We start from the raw sequence: 15,339 nt of genomic DNA, 5'->3' as shown, positions 1-15,339 counted from the left end.
ATTGTATATTCTTGGCTTCTTTGTAGGTAAATTGACCAGCTATGTATAGGTTTATCTGGGCTCTTTATTCTGTTCCATTGATTTATGTGTCTGTTTTATACTAATACAATACTGTTTTGATTATTATAACTTTGTAATGTATTAGTTCAAAATCAGGGAGTGTTTTGCCTTGAGCTTTGTTCTTTCTCAAGACTGCTCTGGCTATTTAGAGTCTTTTGTGGTTCTGTTATACAAATTTTAGGATTGTTTGTTCTATTTCTGTGGAAAATTGGAATTTTAACAGGGATTGCATTCAATCTGTAGATTGCTTTGGGTAGTGTGGACATTTTAACAATATTAATCCTTCCAATCCAAATAAGCACAGAATATCTTTGCATTTATTTTGTCTTCAGTTTCTTTCATTAGTTTCTTCTTGCTTTCAGTGACATGTCTTACACCTCCTAGGTTAAATTTATTCCGAGGTAATTTATTCTTTTTGATGCAGTTTTAAGTGGAATTATTTTCTTAATTTCTCTCTTTTTTTTTTTGAGGTTAATTTTTTGCTTTTATTTGTTAGTGTAACTTAACTACAGTGGCTTGCAAACTTTTTTGACTTAAAAAAATACATTTTACATCACAACCCAACAAACACACACGTATATGTATGTAACTGAAACCAAAGTTTTGCCAAAAATGTCAACCCTGAGTTTTCTTGTTTTTAAGACTTTTAAGATGCAACAAAATTGACAAGAAGGAACAGAAATTTCCCATATACCCCCTCTCCACACATATGCATAGTCATTATTTTTATTTACAGAGTGGTACTTTTTTTTTTAACTAAGGATGAACATACGTTGACACATCATAATCACCGAAGCCCACAATTCACCGTAGTTTGGACAAAAGTATAATGACATAGATACCCATCATTGTGATGTCATACAAAGTATTTTCACTGCTGTAAAAAACTTCGCTACTCCAGAATGGCATATGGAATCTCTTTTTTTTTTTTCCTCTTGAAAAGAGGTTCAAAGAGGTTCTTTATGTCTATAAGACCACTCATGGCCCACCCATGCATGGACCGGACTGGCTCTAGGTGGCAAATTCCCCCACTAAATACTGCGGCTTTTCTTCCTGTCCCACTGGTCCTGCCCAGCAGCCATGTGGTGGTGCAGGAGGGACATGTGTAGGGTATTAATGTCTCTTTTTGATAATTTGTTATTAGTGTATAGAGATGCAACAGATTTTTGTATATTGATTTTGTGCCCTGCAACTTTAGTGAATTTGTTTATTAGTTCTAACCGTTTTTTTAATGGCATCTTTAGTGTTTTCTATATATTCTATCATGTTGTCTGCAAATAGTGAGTTTTACTTCTTCCTTTCCAATTTGGATGTCTTTTATTTCTTTTTTTTGCCTAATTGCTCTGGCTAGGACTTCCAAGACTATGTTGAATAAAAGTGATAAGAGTGGGCCTCCTTGTTCCTGATTTTAGAGGAAAAGTGTTTAGCTTTTCAGCATTGACTATGATGTTAGCTATGGGCTTGTCCTATATGACCTTTATGTATTGAGGTATATTCCCTCTATACCCACTTTGTTGAGAGTTTTTTTTTTTTTATCATAAATGGATGTTGAATTTCAACTACTGAAATTCATGAAAAAGATAAAATGGATGGGTGGATGAATGGACATATGGACAGCTAGTGATAAAGCAAATGGAACAAGTGTTAAGTGTAGAATGTAACTGGTGGTTATATGGATGGTCACTGAACAATTATTTCAAGTGTTCTATTTGCTTGAAATTTTTTATAATAAAATGCTTAGAAAAAGCATATAACATATTAGAAGTTGATAACTCCTCTGGCAAAAAAAATAAGCAAAGTATTGGGAGGGAGGATAGAGATTGCTTGGGGTGGAGGCTGCAATAGTAAATAAGATCATTCAGGAAGGCTTCCCTGAGGAGATCTTGGCAATCGGAAAATGAGTCACAAAGGGAGCAATTCTTGGGGGAAGACTACTCCAGGCAAAGGGACCAGTAAGTACAGAAATGCTCTGGGCACACATGTGTCTGGGATTCCTGGAATAGCGACAGCGAGGAGGTCAGTGTTGAAGCCAAGGGGGCAAGAGTGAGAGTAGATACAGCCAGAGGAGCAACAGGGAGGCAGATGCTACAGGCTCCATGGGCTACTGTTCAGCCTTTGACTTTTAATGAGTGGGGTGTAGAAGTAGCAGAATCCAACACCTGTGTGCACAAGATCACTCTTATCAGTGTAGTAAGGCCAGACTGAAGTGGGCAAGGCCACAGCAAGGAGACCGGTGAGGAAATGATAGCAGCAGTCAAGCAAGAGATGATGGTGGCTCTGGCTTGAGTAGCAGGAGTGGAAGTGGTAAGAAGTGGTTGGATTCTGGAGATATTTTGAATGTGGAACCAAGACGATTTGGACATGGATTAGATGTGAAGGATGAGGGGAAAAAAGAAATCAACGATGACAGGTGGGTACAGGGAAGATTAGAACTGGAGTACATTTTAGGGGAAGAGCATGGGTTCATTTGGGGCAGGTCAAGTCTGAGATGCCTGCTAGACTTCAAGCAGAGACATAGAGTAGGCCGGGCCTTTGGATTCAGGGGAGACAGGGGAGAGAAGGAAGCAGTGAGGAGAGAAACCAGAGGAGTGGTGGAGACAGTGTCAGCCCTACTGACTGGTCAGGTAAGAGGCAGGTGGAGCACGAACCTTGGGATTTGGGGGATGGACCCATCCCCAAAGGCTTAGTTACTCTCCCCAAAGGAGAGGTGTAACGACTTCCCCAAGGCCATGGCTGCCCTAGTTCTTTCAGCTGCTCTTAATGGCTCTGATCACAGTCTCCTGTCACTCTGTGTATGTGAGATGTGTCCACTTGGACACACACAGCTCTAGATCAAGTGTCAGCAAACTAAGGTGCTCAGGCCAAATTTGTTTGTTTTAGCAAATAAAGTGTTCCTGGGACACCACCATGCCCGACTGTCTAAGGCTGCTTCCACACTCCAACAGAAGTGAGTAGTTGCCAGAGACCATATGGCCTGCAAAGCTGAGAATATTTACTGTCTGGGCCTTTAAAGGGAAAGTTTGCTGACCCCCTTTTCTCCCTCTTTCGCTACAAAAATGTTTCTGTTGTTCTGTTACAGGAATACACAAGATATTTAATAGGACATTTAGTTGGGTCCCAATTTTTTTGCTATTGTGAAAACGTTCCAGTAAACAATGTATTTCCTTGGACTCAAGATGCGCACACCCACAAGTGTAATTCCTAGTTTGTAGGATATGAGCACCTTGAGTTTGGGCAGATTTTGTCAAACTGCTCTTCAACGTAGCTGAAATCATTTACACTCCCAGCAGCCATGTCAAGAGTTCTCATTTTCCTATATTACCTTAAAACTTGGTATTGCGTGTTGTCAGACTTTATTAGTAAGAAATCCTTTATTGTTTGTAGATTCCTTTGATTTTCTGGCTGTGAATAATTTTACTCCTTTTCCTTGTCTTGGTGCTCTGGCTGGGCCCTCCATGCAACATTGCATTTTGTTCAGTGATACAATTCAAAATTTTGTTCTTGTATCTAAAGGGAATAATGCTTAACATTTACCTTACCATATGGTGTTTTACCATTAAGTACATATTTGATGCAGGTTTGGGAGTTTTTTGTTTTGTTTTATTCTGGAAGACCTCAACTAGAAAACCATCTGGACTAGTTGCTTCTTTGAGGTATATGGCTACTCAGTTTTTCTATTTCTTTTTGAATTAGTCTTGGCAAATTATCGTTTTCTAGAAAATTGTCCATTTCATCTAAGTTTTTAATGTATTGGCATAAAGTTTATCATCTTATTTTTGTCATTTCTGCTATGTCTGTAATTATGTTCCTTTTGCACATTAATGTTTATTTTATTGGTCATTTCAAAGATCCAGCTTTGTTTTGTGGTCCATATTAATGCTTTTTTTTGGTTTCATCAACTTCTGCTCTTCATTATTATCTTCCTTCCACTTTCTTTGGTTTTACAGTTACTATGTTTTAAAATTCTTTGACATTCTGCTCATAAAATTTCCATACTTCTTCTTACCTAATATTACTAATAAGGCTACAGATCTTTAAATGCTTCTTTAGTCATCTCTCCACACCCCCACCCGTTCCCTGGAGTTTTTATATGTATTGTCATTTTTAGTTTGATATAAGTGGTTTTCATTTCTATACAATTTCATCTTTGAGTAAAGAGTTTTCTAGAAGAATGTTTAAAAATCCAAAGATTTGGAGTTTACTCGACTCTTGCCTGTGGTCAGAGAACATGGTCTGTATGAAATTGATTATTTGATGTCTGCTTATGATTGTCTTGAGGTAGAAGTCAGGTCATCTTTGATAAATGCCCCTTGTGTGCTTGAAAATAACATATTGGGTTCAGGATTCTCTCAGTGTCCACTGATTAAGATTATTAATAGTATGAAAATCATCCAAATCCTTTTTTTGGCTGTTTGTTCTATCAGTTACTGAAAGAGGTCTTAAATCTCCCACTATGATGAAGGATTTGGTAATTTCTCCTTGTATCATGTCACTTTTGCTTCATAAATTTTCAGGCTTTTAAAAAAAAAACTTCTAACACTCAAGTTCAGAATTGTTCTATCTTCCTAGAAAATTGTTCTTTTCATTATTTTGTGTTGACCCTCTTTATCTCTAATAATGTCTCTAGCCCTAAAGCCCATCTTGTCTAATTTTGCTATGGATATATCTTTTGGTTAGTTTTTTTTTCTCTATTATATTGTTTTCCATCTTTTTACTTTTGGTGCCTGTACATTTTAAATGTCCTCTGCTAAACAGCATAGAGCTGCATTTTATTTTTCTTGACCAATCTGTTCATCTCTGTTTTAATAAGTGAATGTAAAACATTTTCTACCTCTTGTTTGGTGCCATTTATATACCATTTTTTTCACTTTGCTTCCTTTTTTCACCTTTTATTATATTTTAATACCTTTTACTAAACTTTTCTCTTTTGTGTGTTGGCAGTTATACTTTCTATTTCTATTCTTTTAGTGATCCCTCTGAAGTGTTTGAAACACATACTTTACAAAGCCAGACAATTATCAGTGACTTCCTCCTCTCAAATAAAATCAAGCTTCTAAGAACACCTGAACTCTGACTACCCTCTCCAGCCCTGCATGTAATTGTGCCCTGTGCTCCACAAGCTAATCATCATGTCATATTCCATAGCAGGTGTTTGTTTAGATGTATTTCCATGTTTACCAGTTTAGTTACTTGTCATTTTTCAGTCTAATTTCTTCTCTTTAGAATTCTGCAAATTCAGTACAAAGTGCCTAGATGAGCTATTTATTCTGTTCTGGATTTTATGTCAGAATCCTGGTCTAATCAATTTTGGAAGTTCTCCTTCAGGAACTGCCTCTCCCACAGTCTCTTCTCTCTTTCTGAAGCTCTAGTTGGACCTGTGAGTTCTCCCTTTACTTCCTGTCACTTCTTTTACATGTTCCATCTGGCTTGTTTTCTGACTACTTCCTTCTGCTGTATCGCCTAGCTCAGTGATTTTTCTCTTCTGCTGTCTCACCTGCTTTCTTACCTCATCCTTTGAGACTTTAATTTCAATAGCTTTATTTTTCAATTCTAAAAATTCCTTTTAAAACGCTTCTGTTCCTTTTTAGTGTCTTGCTCTAAGTGTCTTCATATTTTACTCCCCATCCCACCCCCACCCTTTTTTAACCATGAGCTCCACGAAAGCTCATAGGACGTTTGGTTTACTGTTGCCATCCCAGTGCCTTGTACTGTCCCTAGAACGGAACAGACTCCAAGTGAGCGCTGTCAGATGACTTACTGACAACGGGAATAGAAGGATGCTGTGCCACAGCCCGGCCTCGGTCTCCTTGCAGCCAGAGCTGCGAATCCGCTTCCCCCAATGGCCCCCTAGGCTTTCCAGTTTCCTCAGCCTGGGCCTCAAACCTCCCCCCCCCGCCCCCCCTGCGCAGGACATAATGACGTCACGGGACTGTGACGCGCCCTGGGAGCCCCCGCCCCTTCCTCTTCGCGGTGCGGGGCCGAGAATCCAGGCTCTCTGCGCCGTGACGTCACGGTCCAGGCGGGCGGGTTTTGCGTCGGCCCAATGGGAGCGGCGCGCCGGCCTCCCCTTTAAGGAATGTTGTGACCTGACGTCACCCGGGCGAGTTACCTCCCCGAGCCGCTGCTGCTGGGCTCAGCGCGAGCTCCGGAGCCCTTGAGCGCGAGGTGCGGAGCCCCCAGAGCCCCCGAACCACAGCCACATCCCCGCGTCGCGCGCCCCGGAGCCTCGGCCTGCGCGCCCCGCCGGGCTCGCGCGATGCCCTCAGACCGGCCTTTCAAGCAGCGGCGGAGCTTCGGTGAGGCCCGGCGGGCGATCTGCGAGCGCGGAGTTCGGGAGTAGGGGGTGGGGATGGGGTTTTGGCAAACCGACTAGACTGCTACAGGTGACGTCAGCTCCATGACGTCAGGCTCGGGCTGGACCCCTGGGCTGGAAAGCAGGCTGGGGCCTGGGCCCCGGCCTCGGCTTCCCATCTCAGTCCTGTACCGGGGCTATGGAGCCTGACGGCCCGGGGGCGTGGGCTCCGGGGAGGCGGGGCGGGGTCGGGGGCCGCCCCTCGGGGACTGGCGGGGCGGAACCGCGAGGAGGACCTCAACCCGTCCTCATCCCCGACCGCTGTCCGCAGCCGACCGCTGTAAGGAGGTGCAGCAAATCCGCGACCAGCACCCCAGCAAAATCCCGGTGAGTCGCGCTGCCCCCTCCCATCCCCGCCCGGCCCCAGGCCCCGCCTCGGGCTCACGCGTCCCCCGCCCCACCCCGCTCTCAGGTGATCATCGAGCGCTACAAGGGGGAGAAGCAGCTGCCAGTCCTGGACAAGACCAAGTTCTTGGTCCCGGACCATGTCAACATGAGCGAGCTGGTCAAGATCATCCGGTGCGCGGGCAGCACCTGTCAGAAGGGGACTTGAGTCCTGCCGGGGTTATGCAGGGGGCTGAGTCCTGAGAAGGAAGGGGTGGGGTGGGGCATGGGACCGGGTGCTGGGTCCCTGTTCCGAGAAGGTTGGGAAAAGTCAAGGTCAGGGCTGGGGTCACTGTCCAGTTAGCGGTGAGAGCCTGTAGAAAGGGATGGGATGGGTGTGGAGGACCAGAATCATTCTGGGGAGGGAGTTAGGGCTACACTCGCCCAACGGCCAGGCCCCTCACGATTGGCATGCCTTCCTGCCCACCTCAGGCGCCGCCTGCAGCTGAACCCCACGCAGGCCTTCTTCCTGCTGGTGAACCAGCACAGCATGGTGAGCGTGTCCACGCCCATCGCGGACATCTACGAGCAGGAGAAGGATGACGACGGCTTCCTCTACATGGTCTATGCCTCCCAGGAAACCTTCGGCTTCTGAGCCACCAGTAGGGGGGGTTGGCTTGGGAGTGGGGGGCCCTGTCAGGCTCTGCCCAGGGAGCTCCTGGCACCTGAACAGAGCTGCTTCTGCCCCTAGTGGGCTGGGCAGGGATGCCACCTCCTAGCCAGGGAGCACCAACCACATCTCCTCTGCCCCGGGGGGATCCTGGCCCAGTCATGTTAGTTTCCCCTCTGGGTGCTGGCTGGGATGGGGAGCAGCCCCCAGCACCCCTGCTCTGTGTGGTTTGTCTTTTTTTAGGCCCCTGCCTGCCTGCCCATCTGTCCCTCCCCAACCTGAGTTGCTGCCCATGCCCAGACCTGCCCACCCCTGAAAGGACTGGCCCCTGGCTCACCTGGTCTTGACATGGTGTATGGATCTGTGGTCATTGTCCCTCTGCAGAATAAAGATTGATCAGGCCTGCCTGGCCCTTTGCCTCCAGCTGCTTGGGGCATGGGGAAGGCCGTGGGTGGGGCTGCCCCACACCATTCTCATCTTGCGGTGCACAGACCTGTGTTCTGTGGGCTCAGGGCTCATTCAGGAAACCCATACCTGTGTGAAGTGTACCACGGCAGTATTAGGGGCCAAGCCCACCCCTCCCAGGTATGCAGTGGGGTTCCAAGGTAGACTTTTTCATAACAAAAAACATTTATTAAGTAGCCACAATGTAACAAACCCTGCTCACCTGCTTCTTCCCCTTTCCTGCTTGGGAGGGGGCTCCTTGGTGTGCAGAGCCACAAAATGGGGGGGGGGGGTCCAAGGGGAGATGCTCCTGGCTGCTCCCCACAGGCCTGACTGCCAGCCTTGGCTTTTCACTGGTGCGAGATACTCGTGACCCTGGATTCAAACCTCATCTGCCTTAGGATTTGCCTGCTGGCAACTCTGGCTCGAGGGCTTGGCCCAGCTTCTGGCCCTTTCACCCCCTGAAGTCTGTGCAGCTCTGTGCTCAGCCAGGCCTACTTGAGCACAAGCATGGCCTCTGTGCCGTCCTTGGCGGTCAAGTAGAGACCATGTGTGAGGTAGTACTCCCGCCGCAGGAAGGCATAGAAGTAATCGGAGATGAGCAGGATCTGGGGGGAGAGAGATGGTGTGAGAAGCTTCATGGTACCTCCCCATGAACCTTGGGTCCCTGAGGGGCTAGGTAGGTGTCGGGGAGACTCTGCCCAGGGACACCCCCAACCCCACTCAGCACCTACATTTGACCCTACAAGGTCTCACTGGCACCTCAGAAGCTCCCCTACTGCCCTCCCTTCCCCTGCGTCCCCATACCATGCTCTACACTTCCATCCCAAGCCCTGACCTCTGAGCTCCAGACTGGTGTCCTCCATCTCACCTCTTGGATGCCCATAGGCCCTTCCAGCCCAGCCAGGCCCCCTGTCAAACCTGCTTCTCCCACTGGGAACCCATATCCCCCATCTTCCACCCAGGTGTTCAGGCCACAGAATCAACTGACACTTCTCCTCCCATACACCAAGCCACCAAGTCCTGTTAGTTGTTTCTACTTGTCCACACAGTTACCACCCTGGACAAAGCCACTATCATCTAAACAACAGTGGTGTCCCCTCTGGGCTTCCTGATCTCAAACCACCCACCTGCCTCACCACAGTCCATTTTCCCCAGCAGCAGAGGTTGCTTTTCAAAACACAAATCTGGTCATGTTACTTCCCAGCTTAAAGTCCTCTAAAGGCTTCCATGGCTCTTAGGTAAAGCTCCAACTCCCCGGGGCTGCACGGCCTTGCACTGTGTATATACAGCACCCTCTCCCCTGCTCCACCCCACACGGCTCCAGCCACACTGGTGTCTACCCTCCCAAAGCAGGATCATCACTATTTCCTCTGCCTGGAATGTTCTCTTCCCCTTTCATATATCAACACTTGCTTGACCTTCAGGTCTCAGGAAGGATCACTTCCTCAGAGAAGCCCTCCCTTAAACCCCAGATTGCGTCTTGGCCCCATTAACTTCTATAGCACGAACTCATCCAAATTTGCAGTTTTACAGTCATCTGTGTGACTGCCTGATGACTCTGGTTCCTCCCCTGGCCTGGGCAGGGTCCCTGAGTGATTCTGTCACCATGGTGTCTGTGCCCAACTCAGCCTGTCTTCCCTGTCTGGGCATCAGAATCAAAAGAGCCTCAGCAGCTCAGCCCACCATCCCACTCACTGAGACCCAGAGGGGAACAGGGATTTTCCAAGGTCCCCCGAACACTGGACCTGCAGTCTTACAATTCCATTCATTCCAAGCTCCCAAGACCTTGAGTGCCTTGAGCAGGAGGGGCAGGGCTCAGCCCCACGTAAGGATGGAGACAGACACCACTGGTTCTCAGACACCTAGAGGCATTTCAGACTATCGGCACCAACCCCCTTTAGGCAGAGATGGGGAGACATAAGCCCAGAGCAGGGGGAGCACCTGGCTAGGGCCTTAGAGCAGGTCAGAGGTTGAGACTGGCATCTCAGCCTCTGGCCCCCGGCCCCTGTCCTGCGCAGGAAGGAGAGCACGGAGGGGTCTGGAAGAGGTGCTCAGGACCCACATCATGGATGGCCTCAGGACAAGGATCTGCTATTCTGTCACCACAGGAGGCTGTCTGGAAGGCTGATGGTTCCCATCTTATGGACAAGGAAATTGAAGTGCACAGGATTCAATAGCTGGCCTAAGGCTGTCCCAAGAGAGCAGGACCAGTGGCCATAACCCTGCAAGGCGATGCACCTGGGGCCCGGTGAGCTAACGGCACAAAACTCTGCTGCTAAGGATGTCAGAGCCAAGAACCCAGGGAGCCCCTGAGACTTTGACCTACAGCTGCCCTTGGAGGGCAGTGACCACAGTAAAGGCGGCCCTCACCCCCTGCAACCCCTTTCTCACCCAGGCCCAAGGTGCCTGGTCTGGGTAAGGGGAGCCTGGAGCTGTGGCTGATCCCCAAGACAGGTCAGATGAGGAGCAGGTGCAAAGTCACAACTTACAACAGAACAACTCCAATGTCACACACAATTGCACACAATCAGCTGGTCAAGTAGGAAGTCAAAATACTAGTTATTAAATTGAACTGTATGAACTGCCATTTTTACAGATCAAAAATGGTTGAATATCGGCAATTTCATATGGCTCAATTTAACATAAAATGGAAAAAAAATCAAGAAGTAATGAAGTACATAATCTAGAAGAACCAGAACAAATAACTTTAAGACCTTAGGGAGCTATTCTTTTTCCTTATAAGCCTTAAAACTTTGTAAATTATGTATGCATGTTATGTTGATAAAAATAAAAATCCAATTAAAAACAATCAGCCAATAAAGACTGAATAAGTAAATGAGGGAGAATTCCCTCTGGAATCATTACAAAAGGATTCCAAATAATATACGTAGATACCCTCCCTTCAGGAGGTGGAGCTTAATTCTTGCCTGCTCCTCACTCCCTGCCCGCCGAGGGTAGGCTAGACTTAGTGACTCACTTCCAAAGAGCGGGGAAAGAGAAAACAGTAACTTTACACTGGAGAAGTCTGGCAAACCCTATCTTCACCAAATGATGAAGGGTAAACTGCTTGAAATGTGACTAGCATGTACTGCTTGAGCAGTCCCAAACCTAAAACCCAACCTCACTTAGAGAAAAGCATCAGACAAACCCAAAGAGGGGACACTCTACCAGATACCTGACCAATGGCCCTTAAGACTGTCCATGTCATGAGAAATTAGGAAAGACAGAGTGTGAGCAGAGGACATGGGGGAAACATGACAACTAAATGTAATGTGGTACCTGGGATTGGATCTTGGAAGAGAAAGAGGACATTACAGGGAAAACTGGTGAAATCCACATCAAATCTGAGTTTACTTCATAATAATGTACCAGCGTCAGTTTCTGGGTTTTGACAAACATACCAGGGTAATATAAAATGTTAATGAGGGAAACTGGGGGAGGAAAATGGGAACTCTATGTACTATCTAAAATTATTCCAAAATTTAAAAGTTTATTTTAAAAAGTGATGTACTATTGTTATATGAAACATGAATGAACCTCAAAAATATTTTTCTAAGTGAAAGAAGGCTCTGGGAAATGTACATGGTAAGATTTGTGTTTTTCACTATGTAAATTTCACATACAAAAAAGGTAACTAACTATTGAACTCCAGCTAATGATATAATGATGAAATATTTAGCAGGAAATATACTGATGTTTGCACTTCACTTTGAAATACATTACAAAAAACTGGGGGATTAAGAGATGAACAATTTGTGATCACACAAGTATAGTAAAATGTAAATTGCGGCATCTAGGTGGTAGGAATAGGTGTTCAAGGTTAGATCTTTCAGCTTTGCCCTGTGTGTGAAAATTTTCATAATAAAGTATTAGGGGAGGGTGGAGTTGGGGGAAAGAACTCTGCATGCTGGTTTGGTCTGTCTGGAACCAGAAGTCACTAGTCCCGAGTGGGTGCCCTGCCCTTGCCCCCAAAGAGAGGGCATATCTAGGAAACACTGGCCTGGAGATTTGGCTCTCTTGGAGGAAAGTCCCTAGCTGTCACAGGCTGGCTGAGACAGCCTCTTCTAACCTTGAGGCTTTCCATTTGGGCTGAGGAGAAGGGATTTCCGAGAGGCCCTGGGATTCAGCCAATGTGGCAGCTGCAGACCCGGCGCCCCTTTGTCCAGTCTGCGCAGGAGAAGTCAGGAAAGGAGCAGTGGAAATAGCATGGGCGAGCTGGTGGCTGTGTGACCTGGTTTAAGTCACTCCCCTCCCCTACACAGCATTTTCCTCATCTGTTAAATGAGTGATAAACTAATTTGTTACTTACAGTGGAGGCTCCCCTAGTCCTTGCTCTGTCTCTCTGCTTTCAGAGACCTGAAGAGCAGCCCACTCTTTAAAGCTCCCCTCACCGACTGCAGCAGAGACCCTTGGCCTCTTTCCTGCTACCCACCACCAGGTCTCGCCAATTCCCCTCCTCAGAATTCCTCCCACTCAGCCCCCTTTTCTCCCTCCCACTGCCCCCTCTTGCTGGAAGGCCTCCCTCATCCTCCCGGCCCCTGAGGGATCTTACACACAGACACACACACACACACACATGAGAGCCCTGTACTTGCCCACTCAGAAGCCTCTGGTACCCCCTCTCCCTGAGCCACACCTGCACATCCCATAACCCTGAAAGTAGCCTGTCCTGCAAACACTGAGTGGCCACACCTGGGTGCCTCTGCTCATGTCTCATCCCTGGGGAGGAATGACCCTTCCTCCAAAGGGGGCTCCTACTCATCCCTTGAGAGGCAGCATCTTCACCTCCGGCCTCCAGGGTCCTCCCTAGCCCCACACAAAGTTATGTGACCCCTGAATTGGCCCCCCCACCAAAAGGGGTGGCATCCACTCCAGCCCTGTGGCCCTAGACCCAGCACAGGGACTGATGCACATGGAGTCGTTTGCTGTCCCTACCTGCTCAGCACTGCCCCAGTGAGGGCTCAGTCAGATCATATCCCTCTCACTGGCAGCCCTGAGGTCTCCAGGTTCCCCTCTGGATCACGATAAAGACGAAGATTTAATGGGGCAGCTGATAAAAGGGTGACCAGGGACAGAGAGGAGCAGATCAGAAGTTGAATGAAATGGTCAGAACATGCTCCACTATGGGATGGGAGAGAGGAGAGACCGGGAAAGCAACATCTGAACATCTGCCCTGGGCCAAGCCCTTTAACAAAAGGCATATCATTGAATCTTCATAACACCCTGGGGTAGGGCTTACAAGCCCCACTTATAGACAAGCAAACTCTGAGGATTAGGGTCTTGCCCAGGGTCACCTGGGAGTACGTGAGGCGTTTAGGCTCAGAGGCCCAAACCCTAGTCCATCCCTTCACCCCCACAACCCGTCTCAAGGGTCTGCACCCACGCACGCCAAGTCTCGCTCTGGCTCCGTACTCTTGCTTCGTGTAAACCGACATCCCTGTCAAGGCTGTGCTCCCAGTTCACAGCTCTGTCACTTAGCCAAGAAGAGAGAGAGGTTTTTTTGGAAAAGGCAAAACAAGTGTCTGAGATGCAGAGCCAGCAAAGGCTGTTAAGTCAGTATGTCCAGAAGCCAGGGAACTTGGGATGACAGCCTTGGCCAACACTGACTCCTGGGCTGCAGCATCCTGGAGAAGCAGACACTGCCACTCCAGGCATGTCCCGGTTCCCAGGTCTCTCACTTGCCTTGGAGATGCTGACGCTCGACAGCCAGCTTGCACTTGGGGACCCAGTTGGTTGTCACCATTGGCAAAGTGCAACATCCTTTGCCCTTGTGCCTGGGGTCCAGGAAATGAGGAGCTAGAAGGGCTGACAGCCAACCTGTGGAGCTGTGTGACCTGCCAACTCACAGGCCTGAAGGGACACGCATAGGAGGAGATGGTAGAGACACAGAGCGCCACCCTCTAGCTCTACAGGTATACAAAACAATAGGAAAATCACTGGATCTCAGCCTCAGGGTCTGGAATGTCACAAAGTAAGGTCACAGCTGGCTAAGACAGCAATTATCATCTATGTGGCACTTTTCAACTCACACAAGTTTTCCTCACTCAGCTCCATACTGGGTCCTCACAACCACCCTCCTTCTAGGCTGAGGAAACTGAAGCTACAACCCCCTCTCACCAGGTTTCACCAGCCTCCTGCCTGTGCTCCAGATCCCCGCTCACACCCCGGACCGCTCTCCTTCCTGGCAGAGTGAGGTTTTCAGAGCATGAATCCAATCTCAGTTGCCCTCAGTTTAAAACCAACAGCTTAGCCTGGTCCTCAGCATAATGAGGCCCATGTGGGCCACGTGGCTCTGACCACTGCTGTCCTGAAACGGCCTCATTCTTTACCAGGTGGCACGTGCCTTTCCTGCAGAACTGCCCTCCACACCAGCTTGCTCTCTCACCCAGGTCTCCCCACCCAGAACCTGGTTTGACCCTACACATCCCTCAGGACTCCACTGAGAGGCTGCCTCTCCCCAGAAGCTTCTTTAATCACCAGCACTGAGCGCCCCAGGCTGTGCTGACCCCATTCACAGCACCATCATGCTGCCTGGCTCCCCCAGTTTTCTTTTCTTTTTCTCCCACAGATGGTGAGCTCCTAGGAAGCAAGGCTGTGTCTCATTCACCCCTAGCAGAGTGCCTGGCACCCAGTAGGCACCTACTTAATATCTGCAAATCATTAAATAAGGCCCAAGGAGTTATGTGACTTACCCAAGGCCAGTGAGCTGGGCAAGGATGGGGCTGGGGTCACTGTGGAGTTCGGGCCTCCAAAGCCCAGGCCCTCCTGCTGGCCTTGTCCCCCCGTATTTAGCCCAGGCTTTTCATGTCACTCTGGTTGTGGGGGGAGAGGGGGCTGGGAAGGGCCTGTGAGAGACAAGCTTGGGATGCCGAGCGCTGAGGGTGAGAGAAACAAAGGAATGAACTAAGACCTTGACAAAATGCCACCAGCTGAGGAAAGCAAAGCCAACATGCACACCCAGCTGGATGAGGACCAGGACTCCAGCCTGGGCCACTGGCACCTCATGTCAGGAGGAACGAATCTTCCAGCCAGGGCCATACAGAAATAAGCCTGAAATTGGCCCCTGCCTGTCCACAAATGTGGGCTACATGCCACCCAACTCCTGGCAATCTGCCAGACATGTCCCAACACAGTTCCTCACTGGTACGTTCCCCAGAACGATACACCAGGCCAAGTGAGTGACAATTTGAGGAGACGGGACTGCAGCTTCACTTGTGCTGGAGTGAACAAGTGAGTTCCAGCGAGGCCTAATGTGCCAGAGGTTTAGTGCCCAGACCCCAGGGCAGAAGGCCAAAGCAGGGCCAGCCCAGGATCTACAGGGTCTGCAGCACATGGAGGCGGGCCAGGGGACAAGGAGGCAGCAGCCTGAAGAGCGATTCAGGTCCTGCTGGGAAGGGCAGGGGCAGCCACCAGGGAGCCTGTTTTAGATGCAGACACAGAGCAGGAGTGGGACTCTCAGGGTAGCCAAAGGGTGAGAGGGGAAGGG

The 15,339-nt window shown here is 48.4% G+C and overlaps 2 protein-coding genes across 3 annotated transcripts in view; one reads left to right on the top strand and one right to left on the bottom strand.

Moving 5' to 3' along the window:
• Positions 1–6,066: 6,066 nt before the first annotated feature.
• Positions 6,067–7,817, top strand: MAP1LC3A (microtubule associated protein 1 light chain 3 alpha). Of its 2 annotated transcripts, XM_031433959.2 has the most exons (5): positions 6,067–6,356; positions 6,684–6,739; positions 6,825–6,931; positions 7,229–7,398; positions 7,650–7,817. In XM_031433959.2, exons 1-4 carry the CDS (start codon positions 6,317–6,319, stop codon positions 7,389–7,391), a joined length of 366 nt encoding a protein of 121 aa, XP_031289819.1. In that variant the 5' UTR covers positions 6,067–6,316; the 3' UTR covers positions 7,392–7,398; positions 7,650–7,817. The 2 variants fall into 2 exon arrangements, with proteins under 2 accessions (XP_031289819.1, XP_031289818.1); XM_031433958.2 differs by having other exon boundaries at positions 6,071–6,356; positions 7,229–7,817.
• A 195-nt stretch (positions 7,818–8,012) lies between these two features.
• PIGU (phosphatidylinositol glycan anchor biosynthesis class U) overlaps positions 8,013–15,339 on the bottom strand; it is a 79,197-nt gene continuing 71,870 nt past the window's right edge. The window contains exon 12 of the mRNA XM_031433957.2: positions 8,013–8,458. Within this exon, the coding sequence (XP_031289817.1) occupies positions 8,345–8,458 (114 nt within the window). The 3' untranslated portion in view covers positions 8,013–8,344. The remainder of the gene's footprint in view (positions 8,459–15,339) is intronic.

Source organism: Camelus dromedarius, chromosome 18, assembly GCF_036321535.1.
Source record: "Camelus dromedarius isolate mCamDro1 chromosome 18, mCamDro1.pat, whole genome shotgun sequence".
Classification (NCBI taxonomy): domain Eukaryota; kingdom Metazoa; phylum Chordata; class Mammalia; order Artiodactyla; family Camelidae; genus Camelus; species Camelus dromedarius.
This window is presented reverse-complemented; position numbering and strand designations above follow the sequence as displayed.